The sequence below is a fragment of the Cenococcum geophilum genome (genome assembly GCF_001692895.1).
Source record: "Cenococcum geophilum 1.58 unplaced genomic scaffold K441scaffold_4, whole genome shotgun sequence".
Classification (NCBI taxonomy): Eukaryota; Fungi; Ascomycota; class Dothideomycetes; order Gloniales; family Gloniaceae; genus Cenococcum; species Cenococcum geophilum.
The window spans coordinates 2438890-2465916 of NW_027137562.1; the positions used below are offsets into that span (position 1 = coordinate 2438890).

Consider the following 27027-nt stretch of genomic DNA (forward strand, 5'->3'; position numbering starts at 1 on the left):
GTTTCTATTTAGGTCGTCACGAGATTTTAAGGGAGGATGGTGGTTATAAACAAATAATATAAACAAATAATCTGGTCCTTAAAGCCGACTGCCCTTCTAAAAAAGAGTAGGAAGGATTTAAATATAAGGGGATTTTATAGACAGGGGGCTATAAGGACACGATTAGAATAAGATAGATTGGTAAGAGAGACGAATCCTTAAGGAGGTAAGGCCTCTAGGATCGTGGAGACTATATACTACGGGCACGTGCCTTTGGCACGTGACTGGCGACCATCTAAGGGGCGTCCGGGGGTTGTCCTGAGGGCAACCTAAGGTGTCCGCAATAATATCCCTTACAACTATCTATTAATGCCTTAAACTATTAATCTTACCACTTTACTTATAAATTTAGGTGTTGTTCTTAAATTCCTTTAAGGGTCTAAGGCTCTACTACTAGCTCCCTTTAGTCCCGTAGGCCTCTACTTTTCCTAACTATTAGCTGCTTAATCCTTATATACTTAGCTTACTCTTTAGCCAATACTTAGTTCGCTTTTTGTCTTTAATATACTATAGACACGTGTTCTCTAGGCATTTCCACTACTATTATCCGTCTAAGTATTCTTCTATAAGGAATCTTCCTAGTTAAAATATTAAATCCCCTTCCTCTTAGACTTCTGCTAGATACCATCTATATATATATTTAGCATTCCTGTATTATTGCTTATCTGTTATTTAATATATCCTTATAGAGTATTTCCGATTCTTTTCCTTTGGATTCTTATATATCTTATATATATCGTCTATATATACAATCTATAATAACGTATAGTGCGCTAGGTGCTTTAGTGTGACGGCACTAGGGCTCATTACCTAGTCAGGGGTTCGTCTAAGGGCTTGGCGCCTCAACAAGTACATAGCACGTCTCTCCCTCCTGTACATACCTCTCCTTCTTCTCCTCAGCTTAATATCTTCGTAATACAGCATTCGTTCGCTTCATCTTGCAAGCATTTGTTCAAGTCTCTGTCGAGACATTTGTTCAATAGTTCGAGCCGTCACACTAGGTGCTTTAGGTTAACTCTTAGCTCGTCTTTATCCTTAAGTTTAAACCTCTATTATGCTAATTTAAATGTTATGACTTTATTCGCAGGTACTAAGATACGTCTCTTACTTCTCTAGTCCTCTAATTATTCCTTTAGATCCTTTAATATTATAATTAAGGCTCCTTTAATATAAGTTATAGCCTTCTCTATAATTAGGTGGTTTTAGATAACTTTCTTATCTAACTATATATAGAAATCTTCCTACTTATTGTTATGCCTCTGCCTATACCACTTTTAATATAGCTGCTAGAGTGTATACGGCTTATCCATAAGGAAGTATCTTCTTATTACTGCGTCGTAACAGCTCTTTATATGTTGTTCCTTAAACCTAGTAGGAATCCCTAGATCCTCTTTGTTTTCTAGTTTAATAAGCCACTTAGCTCTTAGTATACCTATCCTAGGCCTATTAGTGATTCTTTATACTAGTACTCTGTCCTTTATACGTCCTAATATACTAGATCTCTTATCTAGTTTTTGTTCTTGCTATACGATAATTCTTTGCCTAAATTCTTTTATAGTTTCTTTTGGTTTACGTCTTGCACTTAAATCCTTAAAGTTCTCTTACTTCTTAATCTTAGTATTAACTTTTCGGTCTTTAGTCTGAATACTATATTTTACTAATAAGTCCTCTAGGTCTATATATTTGTCTCCTAGTTTAATTACTGTTTATACTACAGATTCTCTAATCTATAAAGAAGCTCCTTACCTCTTATCTATAGGTGTCCTAATTTATACTCTAAATTCTTAGCCCCTTAAATTCTTTAATTCTAAGCTTACTTCTAACTTAAGCTTAGCTCTAGCCTTAGTCTAACTAGGCTTACTTAGTGTTCTTATCTTGTCTTAAGAGTCTTAAATCTCACTTATCTCGTCTTGAGAGTCTTATACCCTTAGGAAACTTCGTCCTAAGCTTATTTATATATTACTAAACTAAGCTACTGCTCTGCTCTATCGGTTTTCGTCCGTTATAGGTCCTTAAGCTTACCTTATCTCGTCTTAAGAATCTTAAGCCTTTGGCCTTTTGCCTTTATTAAGTGCCAAAGTGGTTTACTATCCTACTTCTCTTATGTCTCGTAAAGCGATAGATATTGTGTCTAGTGGGGTCTTAATCCCTACTAATGTTCCCTATTTTGTAGTGGAATTATCCTCTACCTCTAGTATAATATCTTTAAGGTCTACTCGCTCCTAGTAAGCGGCCCTTATTACCTCATTATTACGGAATGTTTTGCCTACGTTAAATTTATCGTCCTTAATATCCGATTTATAAACTAGTTCATTAGTTCCTCTATATCCTATAGGTACTAGCTCCTATAGCTAGTAGCTTATACCGTACTTAGCGTCTTTATAAATTTGGCATGCGTTATTATAACAAAACGCGAAACTTCGGATTAAACATTCCTTTGTTCCTCGTAGTACACTATTATCCCTTTATACATATATATCTTCTACTAGTTAGGTTCCCTTTATTGTATAGTAACTCTAACTATCTTTATAATCCCTCGCAAAATGACACTATTTTCCGTAATTTATATAAGCTCCATCTTTAAACCATTAACTTTGCTATAGAGTCCGCCTAAACGTCTTCTACTACTAAGATCCCTGGTTTAGCCTCTGCTCTTTAGTCCTATAATTACTAGATCCTTAACCTCTAGGTTTTTACAGTTTCTTACTTTATCTCTTATAGGCTTCTTTAGTACTACTTAGGTCCATTAGCTCTGCGCTATACTATAGTTTTTAACTTAGCTTCTATTATTGCGTACTCTACGCCTTATATAACTATAGAACTCTATCCTAACCTCTCTTAGCCTATTTCCTTTGGTAGATCTAATTATTAATCTTAATCGCCTAATCTATTAATTCCCTTAGGGTGTCCGCATCTTCTATTAGGATAATTGCGTCCTAAACTTTAGCCTTAAGTCCCTGTTTATACTGTGCCATAAGCGCCCTATTATTCCACTTAACTTATATTACTAATGTCTAAAACTACATTATATACTTAATTATTAAGGTTTATTACGTAATATTTTAGAGTTTTCTTTCCGCCGTAGTTACTGCCTTTAGGTCTCTAAACATTTATATAAGTCGCTCTACAAATCCGTTCTAGCTTAAGAATATAAACCGTACCTCTTAGTTAGTAGTTGTTATGCTATTCGCTTATATCTCTATAAAGTAAGGCTCGAACTATTTAAGTGCTCTTCCTATTAAGAATAGTCCTATATAGGCTATTTAATCTATAGGTATTACTAGCTTCGCTCCCTCCTGCGCTACCTTAAAGTGCATTTACGTAAGGAATCCTTTAAGCTTTAATCTCTCTCCTAAGTATCTTTTAATTGATAGTAACTTAACCTTTGCTGCGCCTATCCCGTTAATCCTATTTTCTAATATTACATTATTTTCTATTAACTAGTTAACTATCTCTTATAGTTGTCTAACCGTTATAGGTTGCTATAAGTTAGTGTCTGCTATACTAGTATCGTTACCTAATCTTAAAGTAGTTGCCGCCATTAATGGCATTATAGCTAGTACTTTTAGTGGTATATTATTCGACTCTCTATACTAATACTATAACTAGGTAGTAATTGTATAACGGAACCTTATAGCAAGAACTACGGTGGGTCCTATTATTAGGCTAGGTGTGTAGGAAATATAGGTATAGAGGTTAATAACGTAATAATAACTGGTGGAGTGGTTGCCTAATAGATTAACTCTAATTATATTCTGAGAATTACTATAAGGAAGGAACTATCTAGGTAGGGACTAAGGGTCCTTAAATACACAACCGTACTCCTATAAAATCCTCCTTATACGTAATATATAGTATATTATATAACCTTAGTTACCATTCCTCGTTATATAGTTCTATCGGCTCCATCCTAGACCGTGCTTAAATCAACTAACTAGCTTCTTTTGTCTCTTCTCTAAGTAGTCGTAATATCGTACTTAAAGCGTCCGTAATATTGCTTAATCTCAATCTTATAGTTATACGGTTAGTAAGGTAGAAGTATATTAGACACTGCCTTAAAGAATACGTCCTTAAATTTCCGGTATTAATTAGGTAGTTTTTACTCCACTAGTTCTTTATCTATAAGCCCGCTTTTCTATCTACTAAGCTTACTTTCCTTTTCCTTAATTATTCGGTTAATTTTGTATAGGCTAGTTATAAAGGTAACGGTATTAGGCTAAACTAGGTTCTGGTAGAATCCTATAGCGCTAATATAGCAGATATTAACTAGTGGGAGGTCTATAGGTTTCTTTAGCGTCCGTTAGGCCGTGGTTTACGGTATAGGGTTTATAGTCTTCCTTAGCTTACGTTCTATTTTCCATAAGTTATCCTTCCTATTTATTAGTTTAGTATAGCGTCTAATATCCCTAACTTTCCTTTATAGCTTTATAGGGTTCTCCGTAGGGAACTTAGCTAGGTTATTACTAACTTTTTAGGTCTCTGGTGCGGGTGGCGTAATATAGGTAGTCTAAGGGCGGCGTAGTATATAGATCTGTTATGGGTTAAGCTATATATCCTTCTTAAAGGCCTAGTCTCTGCGTATAGCATCGGCCTAGTAAATGGTATTAATCTAGGGCTGTATAAGGTTTTCTATTATAATGCTAATTTCTTTTATAAAGGAAGGGGTTAGGGGTAGAGTTTTGGGCTAGATAAGCCATCTACTCTATACTTTAAGCTGTAAGCCTAAATAGGCTAGCTATTTTCTTCTTAAGATTATATTATAGCTTCCTAAGTCCATAATAAGAAAGGGGATATTATACTACCTTCGTCCGTTAACGCGGAGGTAGATCCGTAAGATAGTTATAATAGGTAGCCCTATCTATTCGTTATAACTACGGGTAAGGATTAGTTTAGGTAGTTCTTTAAGGGGTGCATTTAAGAAGTTAGCTAGTTTTGTAACGCACTTTATATTAATTAAGGTAAAGGTATTTACTCCTAAGTTAGCTAAAGCAGAGGTTAAAACTTAATATCTATTGCGAAATAAAGTATAAGGGATAGTGCAGCTTCTTCTACTAACTAGCTGACCTAGATCGATATATAATATATCAATCCCTTTTAACCCTAAAGAGGAGTTTTCCTCTAGGGTTCCTCTTTTTCCGGCTCCGTACTATCCTCCTAAATTAATAGGACCTTATTTATTTTTATCTTTATTAGGTAGTTCCTTATAGGGTGGCCTATTTAACCGTATAAGAAGTAAGCTTCTTAATCGCTAAGGGCCTATATATGGGGGTCGCTATATATAGGCCGGGTGTACACTAGGCCCGTAATAGGGGTAGCTGCGCGGCTAGCTATTGGGTTAGCTATAGGAGTTACTAATTATGCTAGGGCACTACGGGCCGTACTTGTAGTACTTATGGCCTAGTTTGCAAGGTTTCTAGTTTTTAGCTAGTTAGCGCGTGCCTTAATTTAACGGAGGCCTTAGTTAATAGCTAGGCAATAGTCTATAAGTTTCTTTAACGTCTATACTATAGTATAAGCTAGTAATATAGCCTGCTGTAGGTCCAGGGTAAGCTTATTAAAGAGGTCTAGTAGTAGGTCTTCCTAAGGGATCTAGGCCTGTCTAGCTAGGTGTAGAAAGCGGGTTTAAAAGGCCGAAAAGGTCTCCGTTATTTTTATATTTAGGCTTTTATAGCTAAGGTAGGCGTTTTATACTTTAAAAGGGTCTTTATAAATAGAAGACAAGTATTTAATTATTTCTTCTTTAGAGATAAAGGGGTCTGCTAAGTCTTTAGTATATCGCAGGCGTAAATATATCTAGGTGTCTCCGCCAGTACGGCCGAAAACATAGGCTATTCTGGCTTGGGCGTTAGGGAAATAGTCTGCATTAACTTTAAGCTTATCCCGTAATTAAAGCTTCTAATTATTAAATATAGGGTCGGTTCCGTCTATAAGTAGTAGGGGGTCCGTGACCTTTACTAACCGCTTTAGTGCTATATAGGCCTTAGTAGATCTACTAAGGCGCTAGGATAGGGCCTAAAGGACTATAGTAAGTCTTTAGTTATCTAATAATAACTTATTATTAGATATAGGGGTATCTCTAGCTTTAAGCAGCTCTCGTAATTGTTTAATTTCGGTATTAGCAGCCGCAAGCTCCGCCTAGGGGGTTAAAACGTTAATTATTTCTTTATCTAAAGTATTTAAGGGTCCTACAGCTGCTTTACCCGCTGCTATAGTTTATGGTATAGTGGTAGGGGTATTAGGTAATTCTAAGTAATTTCTTTAGGGGTTCTAGTCTGTGTGTATCTTATAGGTCCTTTCCTTAAGGTTCTATTCTTTTCTTTTAGGTCCTATCCTTATAGTTCTAGTAATATCCTTAGGATCCTATTCTGTGTTCTTATAGATATATTTAAGTTCCTTCTTAGGAAGAAAGAGTAGAGTGAGCTTTAGATAATGTTAGTGACTTAGTTAATTAAGACATAAGTACGGCAAAAGGGTCGCGCAAGCCTGTATAATTAAATTATCTATAAACGAGAATCTAAAGCTAAAGAAAGGAAAGGAGAAGAAGGGGAGCGCCGCTTGAAGCTATATACGATCTTCGCGCCACGTGACCGCAACATGCAGCAATCTGTGGCAACTTGCCGGTGCGTAGTTCTGCCAGTGCCGTAATATAGCCTAGAGGTTGCATACGTAGTATTATACGTAGTATAATACAACGGATATATATATATATATATATAGAGGCTTAGGCCAATAAATATTAAGCCGTCGGAGTGCTTAAAGTTATAGGTAAAAGGACGAGTTATATAAGGCTAGGAGAGAGAGCTACTAATAGAAGTAAAAGGGGGGTAAAAGTTGGTAAAAGTTAAGTTCGGAGGTGGCAATATTCTACTTTAGGAAGCCCTCTAGCCTAAAAAGGGAGGCGGTCTACTAGCACGAGCAAAACCCAGGGACGAGCAAAACCCCGTGTCATGTTATGCCAATTATCTTCTAACTCATCCTACTTTGTTACTTCTCGCTTAAGTCACCACAGTCATAGCTATTAACAGCACTTCCTTTGTTGACCATTGATGCACAATAGCCTAACTGTCCTATGAGCACAAACCCAATCATTGTTAGTATTTCTTAACAGTTGCCATGGCACGATCTGTCAATCGGTAGTCCGTGCACCGATTATAAGAAAAGAAGAACTCGTGTGTAGATTGATCTATGAAGAAAAGAGACTATTTATACATAAGGTAGTACCCCCCCACAGGGGTCCCTAGAGAACGGTGAAACTAGATTGAAACCAGGTCGAGACAAATCTGAAGCTTATGTCTGACAGTACCCGTCACGGTCGACACGATCTATATCAGCTGCGACGTTCCTAGAAGGGTAAATACTCTGTCCGACCCTCTGGGAATCCTGCATTTGCTGATGTTTTATTAGGCTAGTTCTAATCGAACTGCCGACGACCCCAAAACATACCCATGAGCCCACATCATACCCACTTAGATTGGCTTGAGCGCTGCAATCGACCTCTCGACTCACCCCTCGCGTACATGCTACCTATGCTCGCCAATAAATTCTTCGCTGCACTCCCTCTCCGCTTCACTCTCTTCAGCGCTATGAAGCACGCCCGCGACGGCTATAGCGTCCGCAACGCGATGTGGGCCGCCCTCGAAGCGTTTGATCAGTTCCAGAATCCTGTATCTTGGTCTCAGGAGCGTGAATATCAGTAGGACCGCCTACGCAACGCAGCATAGGGCGGGCAACGAGAGAATGGGAAGGATAGTGTCAACTCTAATCCGGGTATGTCATTTATCGTTACAAGATGGAGACTACTGGCACTCTAGGTGGAACTACGAAGAAGCAGTGCTGGAGCTTGAGTATCTAGGTACCCAAGAAGAGTCGGAAGAATTTGATGAGTTTTTGAGAAGTGCGGCGGGTTATCACTTAACCCGTCAGCGCCCGTCGATAAAGATTTGCTATTATTGTTGATTGGGTGTTTTGCATTTACCCAACCTCTCCGATTCGCCTAATTCTTATGGATAAGAGGGACCAATTTTGGCAGGTTAAGGGATACGTCGACCAGGGCTCCAAATATGATCAAAGAACTTCTGACTAAAAAATTGTGTCTTTTAAAAGTTCCATCTCACCTGGAGTATGTATATCAAGATAGGCTGTGGCTACGCCCGAGATTCATTTTCAATAAATCAGATGGTGAGGCCCAAAGGAATCTTAGAAAACACTTGGGGTGTTTCTCATGGCCTTTTTTGATTGAGTTCGAACGCTTTTCCGTTCCCAGACAACCAAGTATCCTGCAGTGCTCTAAAATCCAAACTTTGACTTCACAGCTGTAACAGATTAGCCTAAGTATTTTCCGTTGAGGTTGAACTTACCGCCCATTACTAAATCCCTCTTCTGCTTTTGAACAAATTTGCCTACCTCATCCGCCCACCCAGCGCTATTACTCTCCAACTTATCCATCGAATCTCCCATGATTCCAAGTTTCTCAGTGCGTTCGTTGAGTTGCCTCTGCATGTAAGCCCAGTAACCTTCATCTTGACCCGCTGCTGACGATCCGGATGCTACTCCGGCAGTTCGGATTTCTGCCCTGCGCTGTTGCTCATCCGCACGTGCTTGCATAATCATTCGCTTGGAAGGTGGCCGATCGGGTCCACCAACTAATTGAAGCGGTCAGCCTGATGATAGTAATGGATATCACCATACGAGACATACTGAGGATGTCCATGTCCGATGGTGTGATATACTGAGTGCCAGAGATCCACTGTAAATTTGATATCGTGGGCCTTGGTGGAATGATGAGTTCTGGGTTAAGCAAGGCATCCTTTGATCGGTTTCTATGGAAAGTCAGCGGTGTAAGACGATAGTGAAGGCAATACGTAACAAATTCTGGCCTGTGCCAAATATATTGATTAAAGCCATCTCCGAAGGGCCCTTCCATCCCAATATATCACCAGAGCTCGTGATTATCGCCTCAGAAAACCTTCGGATATCTAGAAAACTGTCCACTTTAACAGATCCTATCTCCTTCAATGCAGGGATGGAGTATGCTCTCGCGCAACCATCACCATATAATCCAAGCAAGGCATAGCCAAGCTCCTGGTACCGGACAACTGCGGCAGAATCGCATAAAAACTCGTCCCAAGTCTTTTGTGCGCCCTTATGGGAGGCTGGCTTGAATAACCTCGCTCCTGATTGGGAAACAGCTAAGAGAACACCATTAACCTTGATACTGTTACGAAGATTTGCGACAGCTGCTTGGGAAGCATAAGCTGGACGGCCAGTGTCAGCGCTGAGCGGGGCAATGCGAATGATACAATCGCCTTGAGACAAAGAGCCAGCAAACTTCACTGTATACCGGCCAGATGAATCAGGAAGGAGTTTGAATGTAGCCAAGTGCCCCAGGTTAGTCCCAACATGTAATAGAATGCTCGAGTAATCTGCAACTGGTCAGACTAACCCAAGGCGACAAGATTCGACTCACCATCGCCGTCGAGCGTCATTACCTGTATCGCATTAATACAGATACTTGAATATTCTTGGTCATGGAATACGTACGCTGAACTCAATTGCTGTTGGCCACTCGGGTTTCACGGTACTTTGACTACTATTTCTCCGGAAACTACCTCGACTTTCCTGTTTGATAAAATCCCGAATGGCAGCATTGTAGATAATGGCAGGGCCACGCAAGTCAATCACTGCCAAGCTTCCTCCTTCAAATCCAACCGCTACGAAGCCCACGTCGGAAAGCTTCAAGGCTGAAACCGGACCATTCTGGTCGTCCAATAAGGTGAAAGGTAGAAGACCCTCCGTGAGAGCAGGATCCCTTCTCTCCGTGATATTGGTAAGGGCATTTAGGGTATTTGGACCAGGTGGTGGCGGCTCTTTTCCTGCATTCTTATTGTGACCCCAGCGGAATACGACTACCTCTCCACTCTTGAGCCCAACAGCCAGTTCTCCTGTTGCACCCGCAAGAGATATTTGGACAATTTCTACGTCGTCTTGCCGACCCACAGCTCGCGTAAGGTCAATTTGAAGGAGGGCGTCATTCTCGATCTCATCACCGTGGCCAGCATCCCAAAGTCGCACCGTTCCATCTGCGTGGGCTGTTTGGACAATGTTACGGGATTCAAATCTTTTAAGCGGATGCTTAGCTTCAGCACCACCTTTTAAGATCAGTGGGCCTTGAGCTCGTCTCTCAGTCATTCCTAGCCATCTGTCTCGTTCTATGGGAGCTAGGAATGCGTAGGAGACAAAAGGATGTACGAATGTCATGGAGAGGTGTAGTTGATTTGTTGGGGAAATTGGCAATCCGCTTGGGAAGCTTAGTGTAATGACTTCTCCAGATGATAGCAAAGCTAGGACAGCTATGGGATCGTGGGCACCTGCAAAGTGTGGTGATGAACGGGGTATAAGGCAAAAATCAACAACTTCGGCATTGGGCGGTGTTGGTAGTATTCTCTGGCGCTTTGGAGACTCGAAATGATTGGTTAGTACTTGCCAGGATGATGTCGCATATACCGGAGTTCGTCCAAGTTCAAAAAAGGTGAGCCCCTTTGTTGGTAATGTCGTAGGAGCTCCACCCGCAATTATAATGCCAGTGTCATCAGGATCTTGGTTAGCACACCATGCAATCTTAAAAAGTGGCGCTTTGAAAGCAAACGTGCTTGGAGTTGAGCCAAGGCTGGTGCTGCCAACGCCAGGTTTGTCTACGTTGGTATCCTGCAGTGTTCTGGCCATAACCACTCGGCCGTCTTTTGGATCCCAAAAAACAAGACTACCATCTTCATGTCCAGTTAAGATAAAGGTTCCGGTGGGATGCCAAACGGCTTGTGTCAGTGCCGGAGTTCTCGCTATGTTGATCGCCGAAGGATCGGAGTCTCCGCCTGGAGCCCCTCTTGGCAGCTGATATTGGAAAAATTTGACCGGTTTGTTCTGCTTGAAAGAATATATAATAGCGCCATCATTATATCCTATCAGTAATGTACCGATATCTCTCGGGTGGAAGGAAAGGGCAACGATGGGCGACACCGGTGCTCGGGGATTTTGCTTTTTCCAGAAGTTGGGTATCTTAAAAGGCGCTAGGTTTTCACGATCGAGGTCGTAGGCTAGGATCTCGCCTGCAAGACCTTGTTAGCAATTTTTGCGATTTTGGGTTGTGGATAAGCAGACCATTCTGAGTTCCCAAGAGCACATAATCTAATGTAGGGTCGCTATGCAGCGCAGTGATCTTTGCTGGTGGAGAGTAAGAGGCTAAGAGATTTTTCGTCTCTAGAGAAAACACTGAAAGATCATTCTTTGAATCTAGGCAAAGGATCTTGTCGGCGCAAAACTGCAATACTTTTACTGAGGCTCTTCTAGGCAGAGGCAGGATTACATCGATGCGCTTCTGGCCGAAGACATATATTTGCCCGTTTCCAAACTGAGTATCATTGGTTGCTACAGCTAGAAGAGACTGCACAGGATCGTAGGCTATCTGCGAAATTTGAGAGTTGATGCCAAAGCGGCTAATCTGTCGAAGTGTTAGAGAGGCCAAAGCCGGGGGTCCAGATTGCCTTACGTCGTCAATGACGAAGAGGTCAGGACCTAAACCAGCGGACAAGTCGTTCTGAACGCCTGCCTGCTTGCCACGCAAAAGATGTGCCATGTTGTTGAGAGTCGGGCATTCTTTGATGTTTGAGAACTGTTAGCCACCTGGCGGGAGCTCTGGGAGTAGACGTCAGAGGGCGGCACCCAGCGAGAGTACTCATCATCCTGCTTAGCGTATATTATAGAACGATGTTTTGGTGCCTTAGGTTTTATACAAACATTTTTGACTAGCAGAAGCTAAAATTAATCGATGCATTGTTGATACAAATGGCCTACTTTAACTCCCCCTTCATGCTCACAAACTTTTCGGTTTGAGCATGGCAGTGTGTTATGAATGAGAAAAGCACAGTCTTTTTTGATCCACATCGACGGTAGAAGGATGCAAAATCCCCTTCGCACTCACCCGAATGACTTGGTTAAAGAAATGAAGTAACACCCCAAATCTCCACCTCAAGTGCCACATACGCATACACCCTTGGGATAAGCCAAGAAACAAGTTCATTCCGTCCAGAGACACCATCTATCCACCCTGTCCTTGTGTGGGTCTCGAATACCTAGACCAGAAACATGAAAACAAGATTAAGCAAAGGCACACTCTTCTCTTAAGGAAAAGTACTCCGTACTGTGGACTTCTACCATCGACACTCAGTAGCTGTAGTTAACCAGGAAGATAAATTCAACCATACTGCAACGGGGAATACCAATTTGGTTGTGTTACTAAACTCGGATCGCGGTGGAGGCGGGACTAGTTATCGCGGGGCAGTAAATGTGTGGATGTATACATTACTGTGCATCAATGGGAGCCGTCGACATTCTGTCTAACAGTTTGGCTGGGGGGGGGGATCTGTCGGCTACGCTACCATCGGGGTGCCATTAACCTGCTGCTGTCCGCCATACTGACCATTTGGTGGCTGTGGTGTCCCCGAGTCCCGCCGGTTTGCATTGCCTTGGGCAGCCATACGAGCTTGAGGTTGCATAGCAAGCTGTGCACGTTGTCGGTCCATCATCAGCTGCTGCTGTTCCGTTGTCATGGAAGTATGAAAACCACTCGGTCCTAGAGCAGAAGGTGTGGCTGGTTGAGGGGTTCCGTATTGTGCAGCGCTTTGCGAGACAGGTTGATTAAAATAACTACCGCCTCGGGCCTGGGTATTGGCGGTAGGTGTACCGTATGAAGAGCGCGAGGCGGCATATGGAGTCTGGGTTGGCTGATTAGGTTGTTGACCAGCTTTGAGAGGGGATACAGTGCGCATGTGGGGGCTTTGGGAAGAGCCATAATTGTTATACATTGGCGCAACATTCTGCGGTCGTTGTTGGTAATTGGCCTGGGGCTGTTGGTATCGGTTTTGGGATTGAGTCTGGGGTGTGGATTGGTAGTATTGAGAACCACCTATACCATAATTGCCCGGCTGTCCAGACCGCTGGTGGTAGAATTGTCCTGAATTGTTCTGACTGTATGAAGATCTTGATGTTTGCTGACCAAATGCTTGCGTCGCAGGATAGCTAGTCCTTGGGGTGCTATTGCCGTAATTTCCCGGAGTTTGGTATGGCTGCGTTGAACTAGTCGATGAGCGTTGGTAATGAACTGATGGGGAACGATGTGGCGCTTGCTGCTGGGGGTAATAAGACTGAGGACCTTGCGTAGACCTGGAGACTGGTGCGTGAGATGCAGGGGTTGCGCGAGGGTATTGGTTGCTAGAAGGGGGAAAATGTGAGTGCGTTCCAACCGGACCGGATCCCATTCGCACACCAGGAGTAGATCCAACGGCTGCACTCAATGCTGCAGCCTTGGCTAATCGTGACACCTGATCTTCTTCCAAGACCCCACGATAGTCTTTAGTTTCGATTAAGAGGTTACGACTGATATTCAACTCTGCAAGCTGCTCACCATTCAACTTAGCAATAGCAAACGGAGGAAGGCTGGATATCATTAGAGATAGTTGAGATTTCAAAATGTTGTAGGTGTCAATCTCGGCTGTGGACGGGCTAGACGGGCTCCCCACTAAGGAGACAAGCGACGCATTCTGGATCACCGGAGTGCGGGAATTCGTAGCCAAGGATGAGTTTCGGATTCGCTGGTGTGAGGCAAGGGTTTCTAGCATGTCAGAAATCTCCTTCAGAATTTCATTGGTGTCTTTATCGAGTCCAGAATTTGTAGAAGATTTGGTGGTGAAACCGTTCTCAGGGGGAGTAAAGTTCTCAACAGCTTCTTTGAAACCTTCCTCTTCATCCAGAGTGCTTGCACCATTCACAGTAGTTGCTTTCTCGCTGTCTAAAAGGGCAGGATCTATAGCAAACGCTTCTTCAAAACGCTTTTCTCCCACTTTCTGCCACCAGACACGATTTTTGGTTTGCTCTGGGACTATCGCAGTTGCATCATCACGACTTGGGGCAAAGCTTGAGTACGCACTCCTGAACAAAGCATCCTCTTTGGCTTGCTGCAGAGCTGCGAGAGCCGCCTCGGAGGGTGCTGGATGGGCCTCACCCGTACTTAGTGCGCGCTGTCTATTCTTCTGCTTGGCGGTCGGTGATGATGGCTCTTTAGGTAAGTCTACGCCACTATATCCCAGCCATTGACCAGTAGATAAGTTTTGTGTAGGATACATATATGTGCCTTTACGGCTAGCCTTCGGAATCAGATCCTGAGGCACGAAACTTATGGTAGTTCCTCGTGTTGTTAATTGCTTTGCCGGCTTTGGTGGGCTTAGGTGCGGCATGTTTGCTGGAGGGGCGAACAATTCGCCAAATGTTGGACCCGTGTCTTTTCCATTCATTGCGTCTTCTTCGTATATTGGGACAATCTTCGTTGTTGAAATAATGTTGGGCAAACTGGATTCACGAAGAGGAAGCGTGATTTTAATGGAGGCATCCAGTTCTGTAGGTGTACCGGAGTCGTTAGATGACGGCACTCGGAACGGTTGTTGCAAACTTGAGAAGAGTTGCTTGGGACCCTGAGCACTCCCATATAGCGTTAGAACAGTCCGGCTGTCTTGGATCTCGTCCGCCATAGTATGGTCCTGCTTCGCTCCGGTTGCTCCATTCGTTGGCTTAACGTCATCAATACCGTCCTCTATTTGTTCAGTGACATGATTTGAGGACCGTGAAATTCGCTGCGTCTCTCGAGTAACTATGTTTTTCAAGGCTTTCTGGAGAGCGAGAGCTCCCGTAACGAGTTGGGTGTCTTCGAGGGAAGATTGAGAATACCGATTCGTGGAGCCATTGGCTAGGTTCTCATTGGATTTGATAGAAGAGAGAATATCTGTACTTGCGGTATCAACGTCCTCTACTAAGGCTTCTAAGGAAGAGTATGATCCGTCTTGTATTCGGCTAGCGATAGTCGTTGGTTCTTCGTGTTGGGCTAGTTTAGTGCGCTTAGCCGATGGTTCTCCAGCAGGAGATCGGTTCGTTAAAGTGTTAATAGGAAGGTTAAGGATGGAAGGTTGGGTATCATGGCTACGGAGTAGTTAATATTAGTATCTGTATTAATGTTCAGATTGGTGATCGGTTGACTGGGGGTGATTGTAGGGCTAAGGATTGGTGAAGACATCACAAACCTCCTCAAAACTGCTAATATGTCTTCCAGTAGATGTTGTAAATCTTTGTCCGGACTCTTTGCAGGCTCGTCTGCTGGCTCAGAGGTTGCGCCGTTGGCCTGGAGCTCGGTGCTGCTGTGGGACCGCTTCCGCTTTGTGATGGACGTGGATGATGTGGAGGAGTTGAGTGATGGTGGGGTCAAGGTCCCGTTGGCTGTTGCCATGTTGATGAGGGACTCTTATTGTTGTCGTTTTCTGGCGATGCAACAGATGTGCAACGCGCTCTGGGCGACAAGTCTCGGTCTCCAAATCCTTAACCCTTCACTGGGTCACGTCCGCTTCTCGGCGCAAAAGCTGGCTGAGTGAGCTCCTAGGCAGAGAGGAGGTCGAGTCGCGCAGTCGAGGTTCCACGACGTGAATGAAGTGAGAGTAATCGGCGTCGATGTATTGACGGACGGAGCTAGATTGTCGAAAGTGGTTTTGGGGGGGGGGTGGTCGGGTTCGCGAGACAAACGCAGAGGAACGCGGAAGCACGGAGGGAGCTGGGCTGTCCCCAACGCAAGGTATGCGGGCGAATGCGCAGCAATCACGATGCTCTGGCAAAGCAGCCACCTTGTCCGTGAAGATAGAATATCTCTTGAAGAGTAGGTTTTCAGATGGCGATATACTGCTGTTGCGTGTGGGTTGATTTCTTTCCATAAAGCATCACATAATCTGTGACTAAGCGTATTATCTGCCTTCTATTCAGATTTCCCAAATAACCGCGGCGAATATTACGTCCACCGCAGTTACCTCCCTCGCATCTTCAATGAATGCCATTGTCCTCTCTCCTGGTAGCGCCAGGTAGAACGAGTCATCATCTCTTACCCTGGTCGTCTAAATCTCTTCGTGGCCAAGTTACTTGGGTGGTGAGTTTGGGGAATTCACGCGTTTCTCAAATGATATGGCTTTCTCACAGTCACGCAGCATTTAATACCTTCTCTTCGTCCTAGCAACAGAATATGGCCTACACAAACGCTCTTTCCGAATTTGGGCAACAGACATGTGGCAAATTCAACTGCGCCATCTCGCCTTACCGGAATTGCTGCTGGTACGACTTCGAACAACAGCCATAATAATCGAATACTTTATGATTTCAGAGCGAAGGAAAAGGCGAGGAAGCCAAGCCCATCAGAAGTCCTCCTCAGGGCAGTGTCTGAAGTTCGACCCGACTATTATAGCGCGCCTAGATCCGAACTTCGAAAACTGAATTTGTCGTACGTCAACCCCCGAACTCTAGACTCCGAGCAGATCCAGGCGTATCGAAAACTGGAGCAGGTCAAATCAAACGTGTCTGATCGTAGAAACACTGTTATTTCGCTTCAATCTATCTTGGCTCGCTTTATTCTCGACCAAAACAGCACGAGAGCCTCATCGGGCAGCTTGTCTTATACGTTCTCCGAAAGAGAAATTGGTCTGCTTAGGACGAAAGGATACCATACTAGAGATGTTGGCAAATGGGCGTCAACCCTTACTCTGCAAAACTCAGAGGCAGCAGCGGAAATCTTTATATTCCAAAATGACACACCTCCACTTTTTGTACTTCTGTTCTTTCTCCGTCGGAAGCATTTGAAGGTTGTAGCACTCCGAATCCTTTTGACACACGTGCGACAACGTGTGCTGGGCAAACCCTCGAACAGATCTAAAGCTTCCTCACCACAACTAGCTCCTTCGGTGGAGCGGTTGCAAAACTGGCGATCGCATGATAATAGAACAGATAACAAGCAGAAGCGACTAGATTTAGATCCATTTATCATTATTGTCATTCGGCTGCTCCGTCATGCTCGTAGAGCCTGGCCTGAAGCAATCCCAGCCATTGCAGAGATTTTCACCACTCAGCTGCGGAGAGCCTCGAGGGATAGGGTTGGAGAATTTATAAATGAGGCGCAGGCTTCTCGCAAAAATTTTCTCTGTAACCGTTTTCTAGCACTTTTGTCGAGGCCTACCAGTTTATGTCCAAAATTGTCTATTCCATTTCAAGAAAAGGCGCAGTTTGATGTCCTCAGAAGTATGGCTAGTAACGTTCCTCCGCTTATCATCACTCAAGAAGGGTATCGAGCCGTCGCGCGGGTTCAACTTGCTCGCAAAAAGACAGCGCAAGAGCAAGAGTGGGCACGCTTGAAAGCAAGATCATGGCCTCCTTGGAAAGAGAATAGAACCGCAATGGACGAGGAGAAAGGGGTTGAGTTCGGTTTCTCAAGGGCTTCGCGTATTATGAGCCAGATGCATCAGGCAGGCTACGAGCATGGTCCGTGGGAGAAAATCGCTAAAATTTATAGTGGATGGGACACTGATGGAAGCCCTACCATTCAAACTAGAACTGATTTGGCCAATGTCCCGATGTTGCCTCTTGTGGGAATGGGATCACAACGTGTTCTACGTCAACTCCAAGTACAACAATGGGCTGCAAGGGTGAGGGCAACGCGGACACAGCGGGAGGCCTGGGCATGCTTTCTTGCGTACGAAAATTCTGGCGCCCTTGCACATCAAAATGTCTACTTGGCCATGTATGAGAAACTAGTACATGATTTACAAGTGCCAGATTCAGAAAGCGAAGAAGTCCTACCAGGTGACGGTAAAGAAGTTTTCTCCGAGCCTGTCTCGCCACAGGAGACCACATATGTGTCTGAACCGGTGCCGACATTTCAAGAATTAGTACAAAGGATGACGCGAAATGGTGTTAGGCCGTCTGGAAGATGCTTAGCCTTCCTCGTCAAGAGTTCTCCAACTGTTACTCTCGGAATCCAAATTTTAAACTCTGCTGGCGATGCCCATGGCGGCGGAATCAGGCGTCTTCTCAGCGCATCGGCTGTAGGATTTGAAGATATTCGGAATGTCCCCGATTACTTATTTGTATCCTTTCTGAAGTTTCTCTTCCGGTGCGACTTTGTCCCTCAAACATCGCCAACGACAATCATGCGGTTCCCACATTTTTCCCAGGGCAGATACAAGCTGAAAATGGGTCATCACTTCCCCCTGAACTATGCTTATTCCCTTTTAGTTCAGTGTAAACTTCGATACAGGCCGGCTTGGACAACACTGATGCAAGCTATCGTACCACGCTCAGGGTTGCCTAGATTCTCTCCAAAGCCATTGCCAATTACCACCCATCTCTACGCCTACCAAATGATGCGTAATTTGATTATGAGCATGGAGGAGATTGATCTCGAGCCGGATGCCGAACAATTCCAGCTTCTATGCATAGCCCTGCAGCGTGCGACCTTTTCTTGCTTGAACAAAGCTGACGGTGGTACCGATGCACGCGATCTGCTTTCTAGCAGCCCGCTGTACATTCGGAAATTGTTTCATAACCTGGTTGGTAATTCGAATGCTTCAGAAGCGTCTCATGATTGGCTATCGGCTCCCCGTTTGTTCACCACTCCAAAGCCAACTGTTTTGCACTCCTACGTCCGCGCTCTAGGCCTCTTGCGCGATTATGAGGGCTTATACTCGCTTTCGTCATGGATGGCAGAGTTCCATTCTGAGCTTACAGAACGAGCTGAGGAGCAAAAAGGGGGCCCAGCCGCATTGCGCCGCACGCTAGTCGCACTACGAGTTTTTCTTGAACGAATCTGGGAGTCTTCCTCAGAGGAACAGAGCGGCGCGCCTGTAGAGCTCGTTCTGCTTGTAAAGGAGCGAATTGAAAATGTGCCTGAGTGGCGTGGTTGGCCGACAATGGACGAAGTCGAGTTGTATTGCATGCGGAGCAGCTAGTTACATCGCACTGTACAGTAGTAACATGTAAATAGAATGCGATGCACACTAAGCCAAATTATCTCATTAACCACCTGCTTTGATTCCAGCTACGTATTCTGATGCTTTGCGAGAAGAAGTATCAAATCTAATAGACTACCGAAAATTTGGGGTGGAATGATAGCTCATCCTAAAATCAAACACCTAAGTTAAAATTTTAACGAGGCTAAAATCCCGCCCTTCACGGAAGGGTTTAGGTGTAAAAATATATCTTTTTGGTCATTCGTAATCCGTATCTCTTTACCTCATGATATATAACATTCGTAAGAGCATCCTAACCACTAAGGAAAGAAATCATACAAGCTCTTTGTTGTCGATCTTTGTGAACAAGCCTTGTCAAACGCCCAAGAAACCACTAGTGAGGAAACAGACTATTGCTTTCCTTCAAAGTAAAACTTTCCCAATCCCTTGCCGCCGTCTCTCTCATCCAGTCCTAATGGTTCCTGGCCCGTACTATTGGAGTCGCCAATCCTATCACTCATGATTCTTTGCGCAGTCTCAGCGCCTGTGGGGCTACGTCCAGGAACAATGCCTTCCGGGACGGTGGGTGGTGGGGTGCGATTTGCTGTATCTACAACGTTGGGATCGTAGGTCATACCGTCAATCATGCGGGCATCGTACTTTTGCGCTTCGGTGCTTGGGATAGTCTGAGTAGCCGCGGCACCGCCAGCACCAGCCATCGGACTCACTTGAGCTTGGTCACGTAGATACTGCGGCACTGCACTAGTTTTACTAATGACAGGGCTGCCAATGCTGCTTTGCTGTCGAGCGGGGGTTCTCGCTCCTTCGCCGAATCCTACTAAACTAGCTGCCTCATCGCTAAAGCCGCCCATGCTTGATGTCTCATTGTCTTGGTCCTCGCTCATCTTGTCTGGGTCATAAATGTCGCTTCCACTAGCCCAAGTGGTGCGACCTCCAACACTGCCCGTTGCGCTAGCGCTACCCACAGTGCTGCGCTCGCGGAAGATTTGAGGGTTATTGTTCGCATCAAAGTAGCCCGGGGGTGGGCCACTCGACCCAGCGGCGCCTGGCGTCAAGTTTCCAAGGTTTGGTTGGCGGGCCGTTGCGACGCGCTCTAGACCGGCAAGGCGAGAGATGCGATCAGCGCGTTCAGCGTCCTGGGGATGGTGATGATGCGTGAAGTGGCCACGATGGCCGTCTTTAATGGCTACAGTGGAGAGTTCTGACATGGAGGTAGTAGTGGAATTGGGCGTGCCCCTAAAGTAAACGCTTCTATTAGTATCCATGTGATCGCTCCTCAAAGGTGTTTTCAGGCGTCCAGAGACTCACGGCATGTCAGAAGGAGTGACTGGGTCTGATGGAGGAGGAGGAAGATTGATCAAGGTGGGGGTCGACATGATGAGATATGTTAGATGGTATTATTGTTGAGGGTCGTCTTGAACGCTTTAAATTGGAGCTATGCGAGAGTGACGTCGCGTGGGGTAATATCTTCCAGTGAGCACAAACGTTTAGGGGCGGAAGCTTCACAAGGAAACGCAGGAAAGAAAGCGCACCGTATGCAGCGACGAATACGGTGATTCAAATTGAATTTCTTTATTGGTTGTTAGGAGTTGTTGTGATGACTGAAGGAAGGAGGACGTTGTGTCTGTGACGCAGGGCACGCCTTAGCGTTCTTTTCGGAGCTTTTAAGTGGGCTAAGCCACACCTGGCCATGCTTTGCCCAATAAAGAGCATTTCATTGTTGCGGAACGCAACTAAGAGTATTGGCACCGTGCAGCAGTCCTTGCTAGCTGTGCTTTCGTAGTCGCTATTGGGTATTCTCAAGACTGCAAGTACGGCTAAATACTTTGGTGTTGAACGCGCAGGTCAAGGCAAGCGTGATTGCAGAATATCAAGTGTAAGAAGTGGTTGATTGAACTATCTGAGTAGGAGGTTAAGATAAAAGGTTAACAACAACCGAGTCACGTGATATAATATCGGGTGAAAATAACACTCCCCCTTAAACGGTATTGCATCTACCATATTGCCCATTAAAACTCCCTATATACCTAGTATAATTATAACATAGTCCCCTCGTCCGTTACGAAGCGTAGAAGCTAGTCGCAGTGGGTAAGGCGATTAGTGAGGCTGGAAGCTTATAATGTAGCTCGTGAGTCAGACATCTTATGAGGCAGCTTGTGAGATAGTTCGTGAGGCTGGTATAAGCTAAGCTATTCATCGGCCTATCTTAAACGTAGAACTTATTGAAATTGGAAGCTGTAAATATAAGTTTTAGAATTACCCCTTACCTAACCTAATTCTCCTTGTCCGTTGCAGAGCCCTGAGGCCAATTACAGTAGGTAAGGCGCAAAGGCTAGATGCTTAAGCTGCTCCGTCTGCCACATTCTTATTCTAACGTCACCCTAAAGTGCTTCCTCTGCGTTGTCCTTTGGCAGAACGAAGGCCTATTAAGGTAAGAAATCGGTTAAACTTAATTAGACCAAGGGGCTTAGTAAGGGCGTCAGCTACCATGTCCCTGGTGTTAACAAAAGTAAGTTTAATACGTTTAGTAGTGACTTCATCGCGTATAAAGTGGTGTTGGATATTAATGTGCTTGGTACGCTAGTAAAATTTAGGGTTCTAAGCCAATGCTATTAAAGACTTATTGTCACCGTAAATCGTAATAAATTTGGTGGCGTTAAGGACTAAGTCCACTACTAAGTTATCTTTCCGTACCTTAACGTCTACATAAGGTTGGTTAATCTATTGCAACTCAGTAAGCAGTAACTTTAGCCATAAGGCTTCCTTTGCTGCTTGTGTTAGGCCTATATACTTAGATTCGGTAGTTAATAGGGCGACAGTCGTCTGGCGCTTAGAGCTCTAGGTAATTAGTCCACCGCTAAGCATAAAGATATATCCGGAGGATAAGCGTCGATTTATAATATTATCGCCATAGCTTGCATCTAAGTAGCCGACGAGCGTTAAATCTTAGTAGTTACCACCGTAGTTTATTCCGTAGTCTAGAGTTCCTACAATATATTAGAATATCCGTTTAATTGTAGTAAAATGCTAAGGTCTCGGATTATAGCTAAACTGGCTAACTTGTAAAACTGCGAAAGCAAGATCTAGTCGGGTCTCAATTATTGCGTATATAAGGGAACTAACCTGCGATTAATAGGTCTTAATGTCGTCCTTTAAGGCCTGGCCGTTAAATGGTTTAAGATATTAATCTTTTTTATCTATAGGAGTCTTTACCGGATTTAATAAGGGTTTATTATGCTTGTTATTTTAGTAGTAGAAGGTCTGGAGCACGCGCTTAAGGTAGCTGCGTTATTGGATTATAATAGTCTTTAGCTTACGATTACAAGTAACGGTTATACTAAGGTAGTAGCTAATAGGGCCAAGATCTGTTATCTCAAATTTGCTATAGAGTTGCTGTTTAAGAGAGTTGACGGCGGCTCTGCTGCCAATGATCTTGATATCGTCTACATAAACTAATACGATGAGGCCGTTCGCAGAGGTAAAAGGGGAGTTCTTGGTTATAAAAACGCTATAGTCGGCTTAAAGCTTCTAGAAGCCAAGGCTTATAAGGAAGTTATAAATAACTTTATACTATATACGAGGTGACTATTTAAGACCGTAGAGACCTTTAAGGAGGCAGCAAACCTCTTCGGATTTGCTAAAGCCGTAAGGGTGTTTAACATATACGTCCTTAATAATTTGACCATTAAGAAATGCCGTTTTAACGTCCATTTAATTAATTTTAAGATTATAATAAGTAGCTAGGGCGAATAGCGTGCGGAAGGCCATTAGCTTAACTACTGCGGCGAAGGTTTAATCGTAATTAATACCATACTGCTGTTTATAGCCTTTAACAACCTAGCGTGCTTTATACCTAAGTATTTCCCCTTTTAGCCTACGCTTGATCTTAAATACCTATTTGCCTTTAAGGACTTTATATAAAGAGTTTACTAATAAGCGTTGGATGGAGCGCCAGGTTTTATTTTATAGGAGAGATTTAAGTTTATCCTACATAGCTTCTAGCCACTATTTCACGTGTGGGCCGCTAAGAGCTTTTCTTAAGGTCGCTAGCTTAAGGGGATCGTGTATAGACGACGCATTAAGGAGAATTCGGTTAGGTTGCTAAGCATGACCCTTATAGATTTTAAAGTGATCGTGCTCGGTAGAGCTGAGTAAGTTAATAGCAACGTAGTTTAAAAGGATTTTATTAAGGAGAGCTTCGCTTTTAATAGATTCTTAAAGAGCTTAACTAGCGTAAGTTTCACGGCCGGATTGTCGTAGAGGTGGTTCCGAAATTAGATTCCAAGTTATAGGTTCTAGATCCCGTGACGTAGATTCTTCGTATAGTTCTTAAGGAAGTGGTGATATTAATATAGGATAAGGATAAGACGCAAACTAATAATTCTCCCCCTGCGGATTAGTATCGTACTCCCCCTACTACTCGTTCTCCCCTTAGAACGGAATATCTTAAGCTTTAATAGTCTTAAAGATAGTAATATCCTTAACTCTATATACCTACTAAGACTAAGAGTCCCATACTTAGTAGATGGAGTTCCCTTTAAAACTAATAAGAGTGAACTTCTTAGCTCTTAGTCCTAGCTTGTCAGACTATATAGGTTTCTTATAGCAGTAAACTATAAAGCCGATAGTACATAGGTGGTTAAGGCTAGGCTTTAAACTGTAGCGCTTCTTATATAGTGTAAGATGTAAAAGCGGAGCTAAGGGACTTTAGTTACGCAGATAGGCTGCTATTCGAATGAGTTTAGGCCAGAGGTTTTATAGTAGATAACCATAGATACGTAGGCAGCGAGCTTTTATAGTAAGCGTTCGCTAGTTACACTCCACAACTCCATTCTATTTAGGTGAGTTGGCGTAAGAGAATTTAAGCTTAATGCCGCAAGAGGTAAACCAGTTCTTTATAAGCCAGTTATCTAATTCGCCGTTATTAGATCAAACCCTTTTAAAAGGGCTAAGTTGCTTTTCTGACTAGGCAATATAGTTTTTAATAACGTCTTAAACGCTATAAGCCTCTTTTAACCTAAGGAAACGGACCTCTATCTATCTAGTATAGTCGTTAGTAAAAGTAATAGCGTACTTAAAGCCTTTAATACTAACTAGCGTAAGATAGATAATATTAATATAAACTAGTTCGCCTACAGCTATAGCACGCTATTAAGGGCCGTGATCAAATAATTTATGCCTTTTTAAGACGGTATAGGTTTTATAGTTAAATGGATTAGTAGGAAGTCCTAAATATCTTATATCTATAAAGTTTAGGTGGCTAAGTCTCTCATACCACCGCCAAGAGTTGTGATCTAAGCCTATTAGTAAGAGAGTAGTATATAGATCGTTTGGTTTATTAAGGCGGTAAAGTCCTCTCTATATAAAGAAGTGCGCCAGTTTTATTTTGTCCCTAGTACATAGAAAGTAGTCTACGGTATTAATAGTTATCCTATCTCTTTGGCAGGTAGAGCTAGATATAAGGTTAATAAAGAGGTCTAGAATATAGAGCACGTTACAGAGTCTAAGTACGTTATTGCCCTATAGTAGAGATGTAATAACGTCGACGTCGCCGTACCTAGTAGCGTAGGTAATGCCGGTGGCGGAGTTGACTTTAATCCTATATCCTCAAAAGTTTTTAAAAAGCTTGCGATCCTTATAAGTATAGTATGTTGCTCCGGTGTCAAAATACTATCTATTTAGTTAAGAATCTACTGTATTATAAAGCACGAGGATCCTTTTGTGGTTACTTAAGAAGTTAATTAGTTAATCGTCGCTTTGGTTAGGTAGAGGAGTTTCATTTTAGGCAAGGCGCCTTTTCTTACTCTTAGGTTTGCTAGTAGATGTCTTTATAGCCCTATAGTTGCGAGTCCAGTAATTAGGTAACTTGTAAAAATCGCACCATTTTTTATTAGGTGTAGCGGCAGGTGCCGTGTAAGATCGATTTAGGAGTAGCTAAGCGCCCAGTAATATTACGGACGGCTTATTATTAACTAGTTAATAAGCTTCCTTGTAGAGTTTAAGGCTAAGGAGTTCTATAATAAGATTGTTAAGAGCAGAAGGCGTGTCCTCTTTACGACTAGGCGTAATTTTACTGTCGCGGAAGTTCTAATAGTAATTACCTAAGTTATAAAGAAAGATACCAGTTATCTAAGTGTCCGTTACCCTATTTTGTATAGGCCTAGTATAAGTTAGATTTAAGTAAGGTATTTCCTTAAAAAGTTACTTTGTCTGTTTAGCAGTAGCTTTATATTTAATGCAATATTCTTTAAGGGAGTTGCCTAAATGCGTGTTAATAAGCGCCTTAAGTCTAAGGTGGTAAGAGACCTAGCCAACTTTTATATATAGTCCCTTAAGTATTTCCCAGGTATGCTTTGCCGTTTGGTTTTTAATATATAATTAGAGTTTAAGGCTAACCGATTTGTATATTAACTAAAAGGCTTAAGATTCCCTAAGAGTATACTTTTCTTTATCTTTTAAAGAGGCGTTATTAGCTAGAGTAGTTGCTTCGCCGGTAATATACTTTTAGAGCGCTCTTAAACAAAGCTTATAGCGTTTTTTAGTAGACCATAAGAGGTAGTTATTTTGGCCTTTAAGGATAATGCCAAGACGTTTCTTGTTGGTAGGAGTTTCTAATATAGTAAAAGAGATAATTAGTATATGGGTTAAGAGATAAGGATAAAGTGGTAATAATCCTCTTTAAGGATAAAGACTTTCTAATAGTTATAGCTTATCCGTCTTAATATAGTCGTTATCTAATTAACTACTAGGAAGAAGGCTGTTGGAAGTTAACGCGAATATAAAGGGGTTGCTAAGGCGCTAGTAGTAAGCAAGCCAATAGCAATTTTCTATCCCGGGGATGGAAAATCCTAATTAGTTGGCATGAGTTAGGGTCCGCAGAATATGGTAGAGTTTAGTAGGTAACGCGCCCCAGCGCCATTATAATTTGGTGTTGGTTAACCACTAATAAGTGTCCTTTAAGTTATTGCAATCGATAGGCCTTTTTTAGGGTGTATTGGATACCCTATAGCTTAAAGACTTGTAAAGCGGATAGCTCGTAAGGCAGGCAGCTTGTAAGGCAGACAGCTTGTGAGGTAGCTTATGAGGTAAGTTGCTTATAAGGCTGGTAGCTCATAAGAACGAGGCTTAAGCTTATAAAAGCTAAGGAGCAAGCAATGTACATTAAAAGGAGTTAAGGTTTAAACGCGTTTTTTATGCTAATTCAAGTCTTAAGGTACAAGGACGCTAGAGGGCGTGTTTAACTTGAAAAACTAATAATAAAAAGGCGTAAATTGCGTTAAGTAGACCGGGCTTATAACCTATTGAACGCGCAGGTTAAGGCAAGCGTGATTGCAGAATATTAAGTGTAAGAAGTGGTTGATTGAACTATCTGAGTAGGAGGTTGAGATAAAAGGTTGATGACAACCGAGTCACGTGATATAATATCGGGTGAAAATAACATTTGGGAACCCGATCTCACCGAGAAATTATTACCTGCAGGCACATTTTGACGCCCATCGGATATGTGAACTGGCGTGAGTGTGATTAGGTATACCTTGCTGGGTATAAAGAGCCCATTAGATTAGCTTTCTTCGAGTCTTCTCGATACAAATGACATCTCCTGGCGCTTGTAGATGAAAGGCCGACAATTTTCTGATATTGAAGACGAATTGCGTGCTGGGTTGAACGAGTCATTATCAGCATTTTATTTGACTAGACGGATTGATGCCAGTTACCACGTCCCGATTATGCTTGATGTCCTGCCAGATTCAGCGCAGCAGATTCTGAATACAGGATAGCTTTAAGCCCGGAATGAGGTGGCGGTTGCGGTCCCCAGTGAGGCTGTTTCATCTCCATTATATCAAACTCATCCACGAGGCATCACGGAAGATATTTCGGCCGAAGACTGCGTAGGCTGGCTTCCAATAGATATTTCGCTAACAGAAGAAGCTGGTCAAGGTCTATTGTGCAGAAGTCTACAAAGAGCGGAATAACAGTCAAGATGGTAGGTTGGACGACCCGGACCGTGTATTTGGTAGCCTACATGTAAGTTCACGAAAGTTCACGATTCTTTCCTTCAGATTTGTATTGTAAGATTCCGGTCCATCTCCTTTGAACATGGGGAACACCTGGT

The 27027-nt window shown here is 43.1% G+C and overlaps 5 protein-coding genes across 5 annotated transcripts; 2 read left to right on the plus strand and 3 right to left on the minus strand.

Annotated features, from left to right (window-relative positions):
* Positions 1-7018: 7018 nt before the first annotated feature.
* Positions 7019-8048, plus strand: K441DRAFT_212232 (uncharacterized protein). Its single transcript, XM_067640544.1, has one exon. It carries the CDS (start codon positions 7485-7487, stop codon positions 7734-7736), a length of 252 nt encoding a protein of 83 aa, XP_067508822.1. The 5' UTR covers positions 7019-7484; the 3' UTR covers positions 7737-8048.
* Positions 7918-11668, minus strand: K441DRAFT_729724 (uncharacterized protein; the record flags this gene model as incomplete). Its single annotated transcript, XM_067654201.1, has 8 exons — positions 7918-8351; positions 8397-8681; positions 8737-8858; positions 8906-9467; positions 9506-9527; positions 9580-11141; positions 11194-11533; positions 11582-11668. The coding sequence occupies 8 exons, from the start codon at positions 11666-11668 to the stop codon at positions 8326-8328; spliced, it is 3006 nt and encodes a 1001-aa protein (XP_067508823.1). The 3' UTR covers positions 7918-8325.
* A 793-nt stretch (positions 11669-12461) lies between these two features.
* On the minus strand, positions 12462-15364 carry K441DRAFT_673645 (uncharacterized protein; the record flags this gene model as incomplete). Its single annotated transcript, XM_067650667.1, has 2 exons — positions 12462-15060; positions 15162-15364. 2 exons carry the CDS (start codon positions 15362-15364, stop codon positions 12462-12464), a joined length of 2802 nt encoding a protein of 933 aa, XP_067508824.1.
* A 1132-nt stretch (positions 15365-16496) lies between these two features.
* Positions 16497-18893, plus strand: K441DRAFT_538500 (uncharacterized protein; the record flags this gene model as incomplete). The annotated part of the gene is made up of 2 exons (XM_067642527.1): positions 16497-16794; positions 16897-18893. Coding segments are annotated over 2 exons (2295 nt in total), but the record flags the coding sequence as incomplete, so codon positions are not given.
* Positions 18894-18961: 68 nt separating this feature from the next.
* K441DRAFT_627555 (uncharacterized protein) lies at positions 18962-20541 on the minus strand. Its single transcript, XM_067646171.1, has 2 exons — positions 20223-20541; positions 18962-20150 (listed from the first exon to the last, which is right to left on the minus strand). Exons 1-2 carry the CDS (start codon positions 20288-20290, stop codon positions 19304-19306), a joined length of 915 nt encoding a protein of 304 aa, XP_067508826.1. The 5' UTR covers positions 20291-20541; the 3' UTR covers positions 18962-19303.
* Positions 20542-27027: the final 6486 nt, after the last annotated feature.